The sequence below is a fragment of the Nestor notabilis genome, unplaced genomic scaffold, assembly GCF_000696875.1.
Source record: "Nestor notabilis isolate BGI_N333 unplaced genomic scaffold, ASM69687v1 scaffold6216, whole genome shotgun sequence".
Taxonomy (NCBI): Eukaryota; Metazoa; Chordata; class Aves; order Psittaciformes; family Psittacidae; genus Nestor; species Nestor notabilis.
Window position 1 is genome coordinate 5,253 of NW_009931398.1, and position 14,491 is coordinate 19,743.

At 35.1% G+C, this 14,491-nt stretch overlaps 1 protein-coding gene across 1 annotated transcript in view; it reads right to left on the reverse strand.

The window, feature by feature from the left end:
• Positions 1 to 293: 293 nt before the first annotated feature.
• The window catches only part of LOC104406775 (bromodomain-containing protein 9-like), a gene marked incomplete at its 5' end in the record, with an annotated part of 19,757 nt that continues 5,559 nt past the window's right edge, over positions 294 to 14,491 (reverse strand). Inside the window, 10 exons of the mRNA XM_010015865.1 lie at positions 294 to 455; positions 1,242 to 1,409; positions 2,364 to 2,466; positions 3,757 to 3,828; positions 4,290 to 4,328; positions 5,942 to 6,053; positions 7,537 to 7,669; positions 8,437 to 8,532; positions 10,268 to 10,343; positions 12,517 to 12,649. Coding sequence (XP_010014167.1) covers positions 355 to 455; positions 1,242 to 1,409; positions 2,364 to 2,466; positions 3,757 to 3,828; positions 4,290 to 4,328; positions 5,942 to 6,053; positions 7,537 to 7,669; positions 8,437 to 8,532; positions 10,268 to 10,343; positions 12,517 to 12,649 — 1,033 coding nt within the window. The remainder of the gene's footprint in view (positions 456 to 1,241; positions 1,410 to 2,363; positions 2,467 to 3,756; positions 3,829 to 4,289; positions 4,329 to 5,941; positions 6,054 to 7,536; positions 7,670 to 8,436; positions 8,533 to 10,267; positions 10,344 to 12,516; positions 12,650 to 14,491) is intronic.

Here is a 14,491-nt window from a genome sequence, read left to right on the forward strand (position 1 = left end):
ATTTTACTAGAAGCATTTAATGACTGCTGCCATTATACTGGGAAAATAATCACTTTCTAATTTCTATGAAACACAAATTTTTCTAACACATTATTTGCTGATTTTCAGTTAAGACACACACACTACTACACAACAATCTCCCTCAACAAACAAACCAAAAGCAGGTCTTGGTACATTGCTAACAACATTAAGTACTACGTAGTTCGCTTTGTTTTGTCTAATCCAGCATATACGATAATATTATACAGGAATCCTCATAGAAAAGAGGAACAAAATTGAGGTTTCTGCCATGGACAAAAACTTTATAAAAACATAATACAATTAAAATACAAAATACATATAGTACATGTCAGATTAGTTAGTAGTGGCATTTGAGGTTTCTGGAGACTGAAGAAATTCATAGGGATCATGAACCATGTCTTGCTGCTCTCCAACACTCAGATGAGAGGGGCTTCCTGTAGAATATGTGAAATAAAAGAAAAACTTTTAGAAGTACAGAAAAATAATGGACAGGCATTTATGCATATAAACACCACGGTTATTTCACATGTTCCTTTCAGACTTTTAAAGCAAGACAGACATCTAAATGGTATTTAAAGAGGAGATTTTGAAAAAGAAATTACAAGATTCTTCACTAATTTAGACCTTTTCAGAAAAAAGCAGTCATTATTTTACTAATTTAGACCTTCTCAGAAAAAAGCAGTCATTATTTTACTAATCTGAGCTAAAAAATTATACAAAATGTCACTGAGTATCATCCCACCATCATGTCCTACCTTCACAAAGATGGCAACAAATTGTGAAGTTAACCTACCATCCTGTTTTATCATTGAACTTTAGTATTGACAGTGGAAGGAAGGCTGTTGTAGAATCCCACCTGTTCCTTGCTGCATACAACCATGTCAAAGAAAAATTAATACTTCTTAGTATTTCTAAGAGCATAAAATGCAAGCGCATATAGGGATTTGCTGGTCAGTACCAATTTACATCACAATCACCTCAATCGTGTCTAATAAAAAAATAAGTAACTACAGTTAGTGTCCTTAACTCCACAGGTCAAAAGCATATCTTCTTAGTTGCCTTTGCCAAACATATTTAAAAATGAAAACATAATTCTGTAGTTAACACACTATTTTATCAGAGTAGTTTCATACAAAGATTTATGTAAATTAAAGTATGAATTTTAATAAGTTTCAATTACAGCAGTAGTACTGCAACTTCTGTGACAAAGGTAACTTTACCAAGATGATGTTGGTCTCTTTCAGAGGTATTGGAGAGGGAACTCAAATTTGATGATGGCCGGGATCCCACTCTGTCAGCCTGAGCCTCATGAAGGTCCTGCAGCAGCTTAGTTGTTTCATCCAGATGTAAATGGTTATCGTCATGATCAAGCTCCTTCTTCACTTTCCCTAATGGCCAACAGTTACCAACCAAAACCCATAATTAGCACATGCAGACTGACTCGAATTATCAAGTCACTATAAAAAAAAAAATTCTAAAATAAAAACATTTCACAAACAACCTCAATCCTGCATTTTCCTTCACACTTCTAAAAGGCAACAGCTGCAGATCTGTTTTCAGTTTCAAGAAATACATGCTGGAAAGCATTCGGAGGCTCAAGGAAAGCACCACGAGAAATGGCTGAAACTGAACTGACTCCTAGTACAGTTTGGCATCTTTCACATTCTGAATTAAAAGTATCTTAAATCATGAATGGTGCTATTATTTTGTTATGGCTTTTTTGAAGACATTTGGCCAGCTTGGCTAACTGCAGAAACAGGAACATTGCTTCATATAGTATTTAAACAAGGATATGTCTTAAAGATGTGTATTTGAAACAAAATCCTAACACTTCCATGCAACAGTGAAGCTAAAGCCTTCCTAACGCCTGAAATTTCTTCTGATTTTTCTTTTGGGACATTCCAAGTGGTAAGTGATATGATTGAGCTCCACATACTTACCTACTGCCCAAGCTATTTCAAAAAACAGCATATGAAGCAGTAACATTTCTGAACCAAAGCTACACACTGATTCTTAAAATTTATGTTACTATGAACACATAAAACCGAGCAGAACTATCAAAATTGTGAGGTACAAATACTTTTATTTCTTCAGTGATACAAAAAAGGTAGCTTGGCTCGAACACAGATGTCTCAAAGGAGAAACAGGTGAATGTTTCATTTACCTTGTACCAGCGTTTTACCTATGTCTACCTCTATTACCTATAGACTTTAATGTATATGTCAAATGCAGACTTACTTCAATTTTCTAAACACATTTTTATGCTTAGCAAATGTAGCTGTTGTTTTGCCTAAATAGTACAACAAAACTGTAATTGATGGCCTGTATATTTAATTACTTACCTAATGAACTTAACATAGAAATGTCAAGAGAGACATCTGAGTATGGTTTCATAGAGAGAAAGTCCAAGTCAGAACTGTTACTGTCTCCAGCAGATTCTCCAACCTATTAGAATACAAGAAACAGGAAGACTAGCAATAGTGATAAGCTGTCATAGTAACTTTTTAATGTTTAAGGTACATGCATGAATCCATACTCTCAAAAATGTGCACCACAACACTTGAGACTGGAGCATCCATAACGATCTTGGCTAACTTGCAACTCACAAGCAGCTCCCAGATGGTTTCAGGACAGACCAGTCATATGAATGGCAAGGGATCTGTACAGTAGTCTAAATATCTTTCATCTCAACATCCAGGACTGTTGAAACCAACATTACCAAATCCTCTGGAACTCAATTACCTGCTCAACTCATTCCTGTCCCATGGCAAAACCCTGGCAGAGGGAAGCATTATCAGTATCACCATGAGAAACTTCTAGATCCTCTTTTCCCTCACCTTCTCAATGCAACACTGGATTTATTGAAATTTTTAGTATGAGACTAACAAAACCAGTAAGGTGGGCCTCCCTATACACAGCATCAGCTGGTGCTGGTCTCTCAAGCGTCTCTTTCAATTCACTTGGATAATGAAATACAGCCTGCACTACAACAAAAATTGCATTTTTTTTCCATACTTGTTGCAATACTGCTACGTAATCATAGTAAAAGTTGTTACGCTTCAAAACACATTCTAAACAAAATTCTCTGAGGTTTTCCATTCTAGCAGGAAGACTAAAACATGCTGGTAAATATAGGAACAGGTATTAATTTTTAGAAATATGAAAATGAAATTTAGCACTTCCATGAATTAACCAGTCACCTTGTAGAGAAATACAAACCTTTCCACAAAAATTAAGGAATATTTATAAAACTATAAATTTTATTAGTCATTATAATGTAATCCATATAATTTTTATGTGAACTGCCATGGAATACAGCACAAATTTTCTGTTGTCACAAATAATTTGCAAGATAAAACCACTTAAAAAAAGATTGATTAGTAGCTGTGAAAGCATAAGATATGCATATTATTTACCACTACTTTCTAACACACATTTTCAATGGATGCGGTAAAACTGAGGTTTAAAAAAATTTTATAGCAGGTTGAACCTCAAATATTGATCAGCAAATTAAGTATCTTTCAGATTACTAATTGGTCTTTCTGCCTCTGAGATTGTTATGCATGCTGAATTAGACTAGAGAACACAGAACAATAGGACAAAGCCACAAAGCCACTAACTAAAATAGACTGAGTGTCAGAGAATGCATTTTAAGTACTGAAAGCTTATTCTAGACAAAAAGAATGTCTCAATACTTCTTCCTTTTTTTTTTTTTAAACACGTAAACCACTTTACCATAATCTGTTTGGAAGAATCTGGACAGGTATTACGTAACTTGTGTTCTTCTTTTATGAGAACTGGCAGAACCTAGAGAAACAAATCATATTTTAGATCTTAGTCTTTCATAGCTTATACTTGCATTTCCTAAGAATACTCTTAGTTTGTGTAACTTACTGATTCACCATTATTAGATCCCAGGCTACCATGGAACACTCACTATTTTGTGATGTTTGCCTAAAACCTTTAAAAAACCCAAGAAAAATGACTAGTTCTTCTCTAATGGGTGACCATATACATTCATGTAAGCAATTTAGAGCTAAAGAGGACATCCTCTTTAGGACTAACCTAACAGTCCCTTCTTCATCACATACTCCACTACCAATCTTTTTCTGCAGTATTATACAGAACCTATGCACATTAAATAATATTTGGAATTTGACTGTTGGAAACAAAGAGAACATCACTTTCTCTACTTCAAATGCCAAGATACTTTTTCCAATAAAAAGCCCAAACCAAAACAAACCAGACTGAGTATCAGCATAACTTACTTTAACTTCATCCAGTGGTTTTACTGGGATGTTTCGCCTCTGGAAAGAAAGAATATTGTTTTATTCAACATAAGGGAGAAACCTCTCTCTTGTACAATTTCAAGTATATTTACATTTAAACTTCCCACACAAAATGAGGCTACAGACAGCTAACTTTTTGAAGTATCTGTAATGCAATTACAGCATAACAGTTACTATTTTGAAATACTTGTTTATGCATTTTAAGTAATCTTTGAGTCTCCTTACACTATTTCTTCTACCCACAAACTTCATATTCAAGTGCAGTATCAGAGTTGTTACTGAAGGAACTTCTGATTCCAAATCAGAAGATTGAAAATCTTAAGATTGCACTTTCAGAGATACTCGTTTTTACTCAAATGTAGCACCACCAAATATTCAAGCACAGAACACCATGACACATCACCACTGAAACACATTTAATTGCACAAAATCCTTACATATACATATATGTCACAACTGAACACCATTTCTAAATGTAAATAGCCAATGACCATTTGAAAGATATTCAGAAATTCTCATTTGGAACTATATTCATAGAACAAGATAGCAAAAAGGGAAAGGCATGTTTTATTTTAAAGCTAAATTCAATATTGAACAATGTTCAAAATACTGGTTTTGAACTTCTGTTTTGTTTTGTTGGTTTTTTTTTTTTTTAACTAATCCTTTACATTTCCTCCTGTTTCATATACAATCTTTTTCCAGTAGGTACTGGAAAAAATACCCGGAAAGTTTTAAAGGATCCTCTGTATTTTTCATTCTATTGTTTCCTTTTTCCCCAAACATAACCCCCCCCCCATTCTTCTAAGCCTGCAGAGATTTAGCATAATCTTATTTCCACCATGTCAGGATGCGCGAGTGACTTCTGTCTTCCCCTTCCACCTCCCTTTCTTTATTCCTGAATCATTCAGAATGTCATCATTTTAAACAGCAGACAACCATTTCAAACCAGGGTGGTTTTCAGAGTGAAGATAATATAAAATGAGATTTGGCAATTTCTGGTGGTCTGATTTGTCTTGGGAATGCAAATGTTCCCAACAGAATTAGATATACTTCTGAGAAAAATCTCTTCTCCAGTCTTAGTATGAATCTCCTCGGTAAAGTGCTTTCAGAAATAACTTAAGTTTTTCCTTCAGACACACTACATGAATTTAAAAGTTAGCACTGTTACGTAATTGATACCTGTACAGTGATATTAATCTATTCTCCAACATTGTATCAACATTCCAAATAATTAATCCTTCCACAAAGAATCTATTTTGCATTTAAATTAAGAAATAAAAAATACTTAGCAAAAGCATTGTAACAGAAGCAGACATGTTAAGTCATGACATTGAGTGACAGGGCCGCCCAAACAGCCTTTAGTTGGTAGGCCCTTTCTTCCCCCTGCTATGCTGCAATGCCTCCCTTTTCTGCAGTCACAGAGTGAACCACATTGGAGAAATGATCTAGCTAAAGAAAAAGATTACTTCTCTGCTGATTAATTTGTTTCCTAATTTGGTTCACAACAGACGAACAGCTAAGCCTGCAATGTTCAAACTGACAGTAGAGAACAAAGGATCTCATACAGTATTAAAATCCAGAAGTATTCTTGTTTTGATGACTTGTGACATTTCTCTGCATCAAAGACACACCTGCTTTAGCTGATAAATAGTTTTGGAATGATCTCCACTAGTGATCTGGTCCAGAAGATCATCTACTATTTTCTTGCTGTAATTTCCAGCATCCTTCACAAATTCTTGTAAGCTGGTAGGAATGAAGATAAGCATTACAGAACATGTTTACTAGCATTAAAAAAAAAAAAAAAAAAAAAAAAAATTAAACTTCTTACAACATGGATTTCCCAAACTATGCTCCTACATTTTCTTTGTCCTTCTGCCTTTTTTTTTTTTTTTAGTAAAGCAATTAAGCAACTTTTTTCCTCCCCCGCCCCCATTTTTTTTTAATGGAAGAAAACATACATGCAAACTTGGTTTTCACAACTACAAACAAGTTTTCACTTGGAACTACCACTGGCAGTGGTTTAATTAAAAAAAAAAAACCAACCAAACAAAAAACAACCAAACAAAAAACCCCACAAAGGAAACAAAAAAGCTTGTGATTAATTCTTTCCCTTTAAGATGAACGATTGTCCTGGGTACAGCTACAGCAGTCACTTTTTGTCATTTGGTGCAGTGCCTTGTTTTTGACTTTAGTCTGGGAACAGTGCTGGTAACACTGATGTTTTTAGTTGTTGCTCAGTAATGTTACTCTGACCAAGGACTTTCTCAGTCCCATGCTCTGCCAGGGAGGAGGGGAAGCCAGGAGGAAGCAGAGACAGGACACCTGACCCAAACTGGCCAAAGGGGTATTACATACCCCAGCACGTCATGCCCAGTATATAAACTGGGGGGAGTTACCCAGAAGGCCCAGATCACTGCTCGGGTTGGGCTGGGTATTGGCCGGCGGATGGTGAGCAATTGTATTGTCTCCCCTTGTTATTTCCCTTATCATTATTATTACTGGTGGTAGCAGTAGTAGTTTCGTATTATACCTTAGTTACTGGACTGTTCTTATCTCAACCCATGGGAGTTACATTCCTTCAATGCCCCTTACCCATCCCTCCGGGAGTGTGGCGAGAAAGACAAGGGGGGAGTGAGCGAGTGGCTGCGTGGTCCTGATTTGCCGGCTGGGCTTAAACCACAGCAACAACTTAATGAAAAGTGACATTTTCCTTTTCAAGTAGCTTTAACTGTTTTGAAATGCCTTGAAATTATCACTGTTTTAAAGTCACTGAAATCTATTACTTGCATATCTAAACCTACTTACTGCTGGGTTTAAAGCAAAACACTGTATTTTTAGTATCTATAATATCTTTCAGTCAAAAATCCTAATAACAAGATCCCTAACAGCCTTGCAAATGGAAAAAAAAACCAATCACTCCCAAAAAAAATACACAAATGAAAAAAAAACCCCCAGAACCTCAAGCCACCAATAAAAAACAAAAGACAACCCCCTCCTCCCGAACAACAAATAACATCAAACAAACCCCAAACCCAAACCAAACCTCACCAACAGGAAAGCCTCATGTTTTACAGTGAGTTATTTTTAAAGTAAGTTTCAGCAGAACACAAAGGAAAAAAAAGAAAAAAAAAAATCGGCATTTGGAGGTTCGTAGTTAAGATTTATGCCCAAATGCTTTTCACAGAACTTCTATGAGAACTTAGGCATCATATAAGGAAGCACTTACCTTAAGGCACACTGTATCCCTGTTTCATCACCATATGCTGAATACAGGAGCTCCATTTCATCTGATTTCAAATCATGAAATATAGAGTTGTTTTGCATGGAAGGTGCTGTACTAGCACTTGTAAGAAAGGTTACTAGACAGGTAGAAGAAACAGATGGCAAATGATTGTTACAAGTGTCAAAAATCACAGGGGAGGAATATTTTGTTTTCTGAAACAGAAAGCACAGTGCATTTTCCCTCCAACTGACATCAAGAGCAGTATCACAAGGACACTTCCAGACTCTAGAATCAGCATGACTATTTTAACCACATAAATAAATGTACTTATACTACTGGAAAATAAAGAACTAAGCCAACCACCCCACTCCCACAAAAATCATTCATCTTCCCACCCGCTTTGTATTTCTACTGTTTGCATGTGTCTACTTCACTGTTGCTTGCCAGTCAGTTTCTGGAAAGCATGAGAAAACATTAAAAATCTCAATAATACCATCAGTGAAATATTATACTTGTCATATTATACAAATATTATACTTGTCATATTATACAAAAATGCAAATGACTAAAAGGGGATTTTTTAATCTCAAATCTAAGCACAGTTGTTCAGAAAAAATTATTTCCTCCAGAGAAAATGGAGTACCATTACTGAAAAGCTTTTATTGTGGCTACAACACAAAGACAAAACATTAATCCATAAACTCCTAATTAAGTTACGTTTCATAAGCAAAAAAGACAATTTAATTAAAACTGCATTCTGCTGTAAATGGAATAATTATATATTATACAAATAACCAAGTGAACTTTCACTTGGAGACAGGCATAATCTGAAATTGTTTTATATCAAGAAATAATGCAAACATTTAATTAACACAAAGTTCAAACATGTTCTTTGGCATTTACCTTTATTTCTTCGTTCATCTTTAAATCCCAGCGTAGTGAAGCCAGGTAATAATTTGCTTGACAGTGAACTCAGATCCACTGGGTGAGTCTCTTCCTCTAATAATTTGATTTACAAGATGATGATTATTTTTAGAAAAGCATTTAATGTATAAAATTTATAGTTAAAATTGAGATTTTGCTATGTCAAAAAGCTGTTGTTATCATAAAGCCCTAATGTCTTTTAACCTGTACATTAAGGATAGGTAGTGTAATTCAAGTTCTCTATTTAAGTTTCAAATACATCTGTAAGTATTGTTCAATCTTTTATTCACAAGATTGATGACTTATTTGGTTATTTCACTTTCAAAGTATACAGCAGCATCTGAAATTCTTCTACTTGTTGATTCACAAACATTCAAGATCCACATGTTATGAAGTGATACAATCAATTTCTTATGTTGACTAAGTGGTAGTTTGTCTATAGATAGAAACCCAGACACCACACAGAGAACCTTGTTAAGATAATTACCATTATGGCTATAGCAATATTTCTTGCTTCTGAAGCTTTGAGAACTGCTTACTTAAAATGGCTCGAATAATTTGGAACATGCTTTTAAACTCAAAAAAATCCCAGTATCATTTAGGACACTTCCAGTAATTTTAAATCTCACTGGCTGTTATGGAATCCAGTGGTAGTTATGGTCAATTACTGAAAAACAGAAAGCAAGTTTAGCACTAGAATTTTACTAGGATTTAAAAATTAAAGAAAAAGAAAATCAGATTAAACTACTAGCTGTAAATTCAGTGTAACTAGTATTAACTATAAAATCTAAAAATATTCTGGAGCACAGAAAGATCAAGTTAGCAGTATGGTTCTTTACAGCACACAGTGAAAGCTTGCTCTGTTCCCTTTACCATCACTGTCTAACTTTTCAGTGGCATGATTTCAGAGGTATTAAATCACTTTCATTTTAATATTTATTTTATTTAGAAATAGGTAAAGGCATGATGGCAGCCAAATGTCCACTTCCATTCCAGAAAAATTTAGTACTGAATGAAAAGGAATGTAGACAGAGTTACAGGCTTGTATCTTCCAGTCAAAAAAATCAGTAAGTATGTGACTAGTCAAAAGGATTCATCAGTGCAACAATAGGTGAGCTGTGAATGAATTCCGATCTCAAAAGGTGCAGAGAAGGAGGTGCTAAATCAACATGACACAGCAGCATAAAGACTATGACGTTTCATTCACTAAACTTTAAAATTTCTGCATTTTGAGAAAAGCCTAAGAGTATAAATTATGTATAGTAGTAACACAAACAAAAAGCCACAGAAAAGGTCAGGGAACTAAAGAAGAACAATTGAGCAAAGCATAATTAACTTGAAAATTTAGCTAATAATTTAAATTATGAAATAAGTAAAGGATGATTCTGAATTTGCATCTGTGAACTGCACATTTACATAGGATTATAGAACTTCCATTCATCTTTTGTCTATCAGATTTTAACAATACCAGGTAGATGGAGCAAAAGCCTGTCTTTCAAGTTCTCAATGAAGTTGTAGCAATGTATAACTGCTTATAAATAGGTATTATTTTACCTCCTTACTGTTAGCATGAGTAAAACAGAGCATCTGAGGAGTGAAAATGTGAAAGGCAGAGAAACACCTTATACTGGAGATACTAAATATAGCTGTTGTGGAAAATGGTTTTGGGAGTTTGTTGGGTTTTGTTTGTTTGGCTGTTTTTTTTAAAACTCATCTATGCTACACAGAATTTGTGTGTACAGTTAAAACTTCAAAATCTGCTAGAACATTAAACATTAGAAATGTTTGCTTGAAAAAATATAGCGTTTACCTTCTGCTTCTGGATCAGATGAATTTACTACGTTAAATAATAAAGTTCCATCTCCATTTTTTTTTAGATAACCAATCTGTAAATAGAACCACAAAGATACAGAAGCAATCATTTAACACAGTCCAAGCCCAAAGAAGGAGTTGTTTACTTAAACAGAAAACTACAAAATGCATTTTTAGCCATATTCAGGTCCTGCAGTCTAGTACTCTTTTTAATACAGAAATTAAACTACTTATCACTGCCTGGCAAATGCTTCAGAACAGAAGACTTAGGAGTAAAAGTCTGTACGTCATATATATAACTCCTTATTCATTTTCGTTAATCAGATCTAAAGTTTGCATCCAAGACAAAATCAATTCCATTAGAATTAGTACAGAGCCAGACTTTCCGACTGCCAAGCCTAGAACACGCTTTCTTTTTAGAAGCAGATCTGTAAATCCTGTCCACAATCTACCTCACTGTTTATTTTCCTATCTAGACCAAACTGCTTGTTTTCATATCTCAGCCACAACTTTATGTAATTAGAAGTATTTTTATGAATTTATCAAATTCTTAGAGGAGACAAACCTATCAGAGCACACACAAACAATGCTAAAAAGACAAAAAGAGATGTGAAAAACAACAGAACACACTGAGGTCTGTAAAGATAGAGACAGAACTGATGCAACAAGCTAAGCTGATGTCAGAAACTGACTAACTTAAGACTAAAACTGATGTTGGCATGTAATAAAAACAGAGGTAATAAATGCTGGAAAGAGAATAAACAAGCACAATACCTTCAAGTGATGGCAAAAGTTCACAATGGCTGAATTCTAAGAACATATCAGTGTTACCTAGATTCAGTGGCATCTGCAATGGGTTGTCTAGCTGATTGACAGCCTAAACAAGAGCTGCACACTCAGAATAATTCTTGAACACTGCAAAACTGACTAACCGACAGCATCATCATGAAAGACCTTTTCAGTAAAGTTAGCAATTAGCAGGAGATTAGTATTGCTTTAAAAGGTTTTTAAAAAGCCATTCTTACTTTGGAGGTTTGAAATTGCCTTCAATCCTAGCAAGTCTTCTAATTATCCAAAGAAACAGAAGTATACTGAAGAAACTAAACCTTCTCCTGCTGTTGAGGTTTTACTTCCTAATCCAGTTGAGCCTAAAGTGACGGCATAATAAGGGCCATTGTCCAAGAAATAGACATTTAAGTTTGAAGACAACTGTTACCACTAATGCTTAAAGGCAAATATTTCTTCTGCAACAGTTGTTAAAAAAGTAGTTGGAAAATGCAGGATGTAGCAACATCCTGATTATTTTTTTGACTGCAGTGGTCACTGGAGTATGTGACAGAATGAGAAATGAGGACAAAGGTGTTAATAAAGACTCCACACAATGCAAGGTAAACAGAGTAAACATATCTCAGCATAGGCCTGTAGCAAATGTGCCTGTAGCAAATGTGCCTGTAGCATTCACTCTAACCCTAGCATGAAGCAGTGAAGGAATCCACTATTATCACATAGCTAAGAAAAACAGCCCATAAACAGAATGTGCTGAGAAAACTGCACTAACAGTATTACTGAGCTTTTCCTTCTAACTCTTGGAACAGCACACAATCAAACACGGAACATTAACAGAATCACATTCAAGATGATGAAACTGTGGTTAGCACTGTCCAAAACTCCAACATGGACAAACTATTGGTATATTCTCCTTGTCACTGAAGGATGTCTATAATTTGTACTCACACAAGAACGTGCTATAGCTGACTATAGCTATATGAAACTACAAGAGGTTCTGGACTTCTCATTGAAAACTGTAATTCAACGCTTAAAATTCCTGAATTTCCTAGGGTGTCTGGGGAAATCCTGATAAACCTTCAAACTATGTCAAAGTTTGCTTTTTCTGAGGTTGCAGCAATAAGAAGAGTATGACGCTATTTTAATCACTTTTGATGCAAAGGGTTGCAATTAAGGAAGCCTGATTCAAGACTGACCAACATTTCACTGTTTTCTGCAAGAGAATGTCTAAAGACGTTCAACACACCACATACAACTCAAAATCCTTTTAGGACACCCTAAAATGGGTCTTCAGTGGGAGCCAAATGATAGACAATCGTCATACTGGTATTCCTCACAGAGCACACATCCTAGATGTTACAATCTCAGAAAATATAATACTAAAGCCTGTTTTCAAAGATGAAACAAAGCATTCAATAATCAGACACAAAATGGAACTGTGAGCTTTGTTGTGCAGTAGACCTTGCTGTTGGGTAGGTAGCGATTGATCCTATCCCGAGCTTCATCTGCTGCATGTTCCACTAGTGCCAGGACATGTTCTTCAGCAGTGCTATCTGTCAGGCTGCACGCATTTCCCTCAGGTTCAAATATGCAACTAAGAAAGAGAAAGGAGTAGCTGCAGAAATTAAAAGCTAAAACAAAAGAAAGGGCTGAATTCTGGGTTTGCTAAGTAGAACAATCCATCCCACCCCTCTCCCAGTGTCAGTCTACTTTAGAATTTAAGTGGAATTATGATCATATTATGAAACTGAAGTTTTGCAGCAGAAGCTGAGAACTACCAAACTACAGAACTTCAAAAATTTTGTTTCTGTACCTTGAAGAAAATAAAGGAAGTATTACAAAAGAGATTTGGAGTAAAATTGCATTAATACAAAGCGAATGCTGTATGCATCCTTAGTCTCCCACATGCACAAATACGCTATTTCATAAATTCCAACTAGAAAACGCAGAAAAGAAATTACGTGATGAGGGAATGGATACTGTGTATTCTAATCTGAGGGGTAAAAGAAAAAAGGTGCATTTTGAGGGTTGTATCAGTTAGGTTGCTTGTAGAAGTAGGACACTGCTCCCAGTCTAGCAGGGAGTCCTTTAATTCCTATGTTTGTTAATACTGGCAATTAGTATTCCTACTCAGTGTCGATCACACCATTTCTTCTCATTGAAATTACAGAAACTAACATCTATGTTTCAGTAGATCCCTTTTCATTAAAGCACCCAAATAATAAAAATGTAACAATTAAGCATACCTAAGATGGAATAGGACATATCTTAGCTATTATATAAATATCAGAGAAAGGTAGTATTATAAGGGAAAGCGTGAAGATATCATAGGACATGTCAGTCTTCAGTATATTATATATTTAAAATAAACTAAGTACATCAAAATCTTTGAGGGCATTATACGGACATTAGACACTAGGGCCAAACACCTTAGGTACTGGGAAGAGCATCTCCTCACACCAAATCCATTTCTCTCTCCTGGGTTATCTTCTTCCATTTGCTTAGCTAAGAATTTCTCTCTGTATAGAGATTCAGATCTGATACACAAGGAAGTTTTGCTATTAAAGACAATAAAAAGATCAGAGGATCATACCATTATGAGACAAATGTGTTATACGATTTTCGTTTCATTGAAACTTTAAGAAAAGGTGCACACAGCAGGAAACTCCTCAACAACTGGCACTTTCTATGACACTCTACAGAATACTTAATGAACAAGATCTGTGACAGAATGTTCAGACGATTGCAACATCCTGGACAAAATTTTCAAAAACTACTTAGATATTAGGATGTCCAGGTGATCAAGTCACTTTTTTAAACCACAGTATATAGGTCTAAACTGCTTTAGCAGTTTGCAAACATTGACTTCAGCTATTTTTCCGTTTTTAACTGGGAAATAGGAAGGCAAAAATATCTGCTATTAGGTTCAATTCTCCCCTCCTAAAGCTCTTACTGTACATCAAAAAGAACAGTATCTATGCTACTGATGCCAAAATACAAGTGCTTAAATGCTCAAGTCAATTAGAAAAAACAAATGTTTAAGAAGCCTGCAGAACAAATCTATGTGATCAGATTATTTAACACATGACTTGCTCCACCAGTTTTATTTTCATAAAATTCCAGTTGATATAATGCCCTACAGTTTAAATTCAACATCTATCCTAGGAAGTCTATGCAAGAACACTGAACAACATGATGTTCTTCTAAATCACAGCTTCTGCTAAAATCTCAAAAATAGAAATAAAATCCTTTAACTCAAATTAGATTTTAGCTGTAAAAAACACAACTTTGACACCGGGGTGCCTGTTACCTATTGCATTAGCATTGTATTTTACAAAGATGCTTAATAAGATTTCATTGGGAGCATATTATCATCTGCTCTAAAAATAACCTCCTGTACCTCTATATCCTGCCAAAAAAAAAAAAAAAAAAAAAA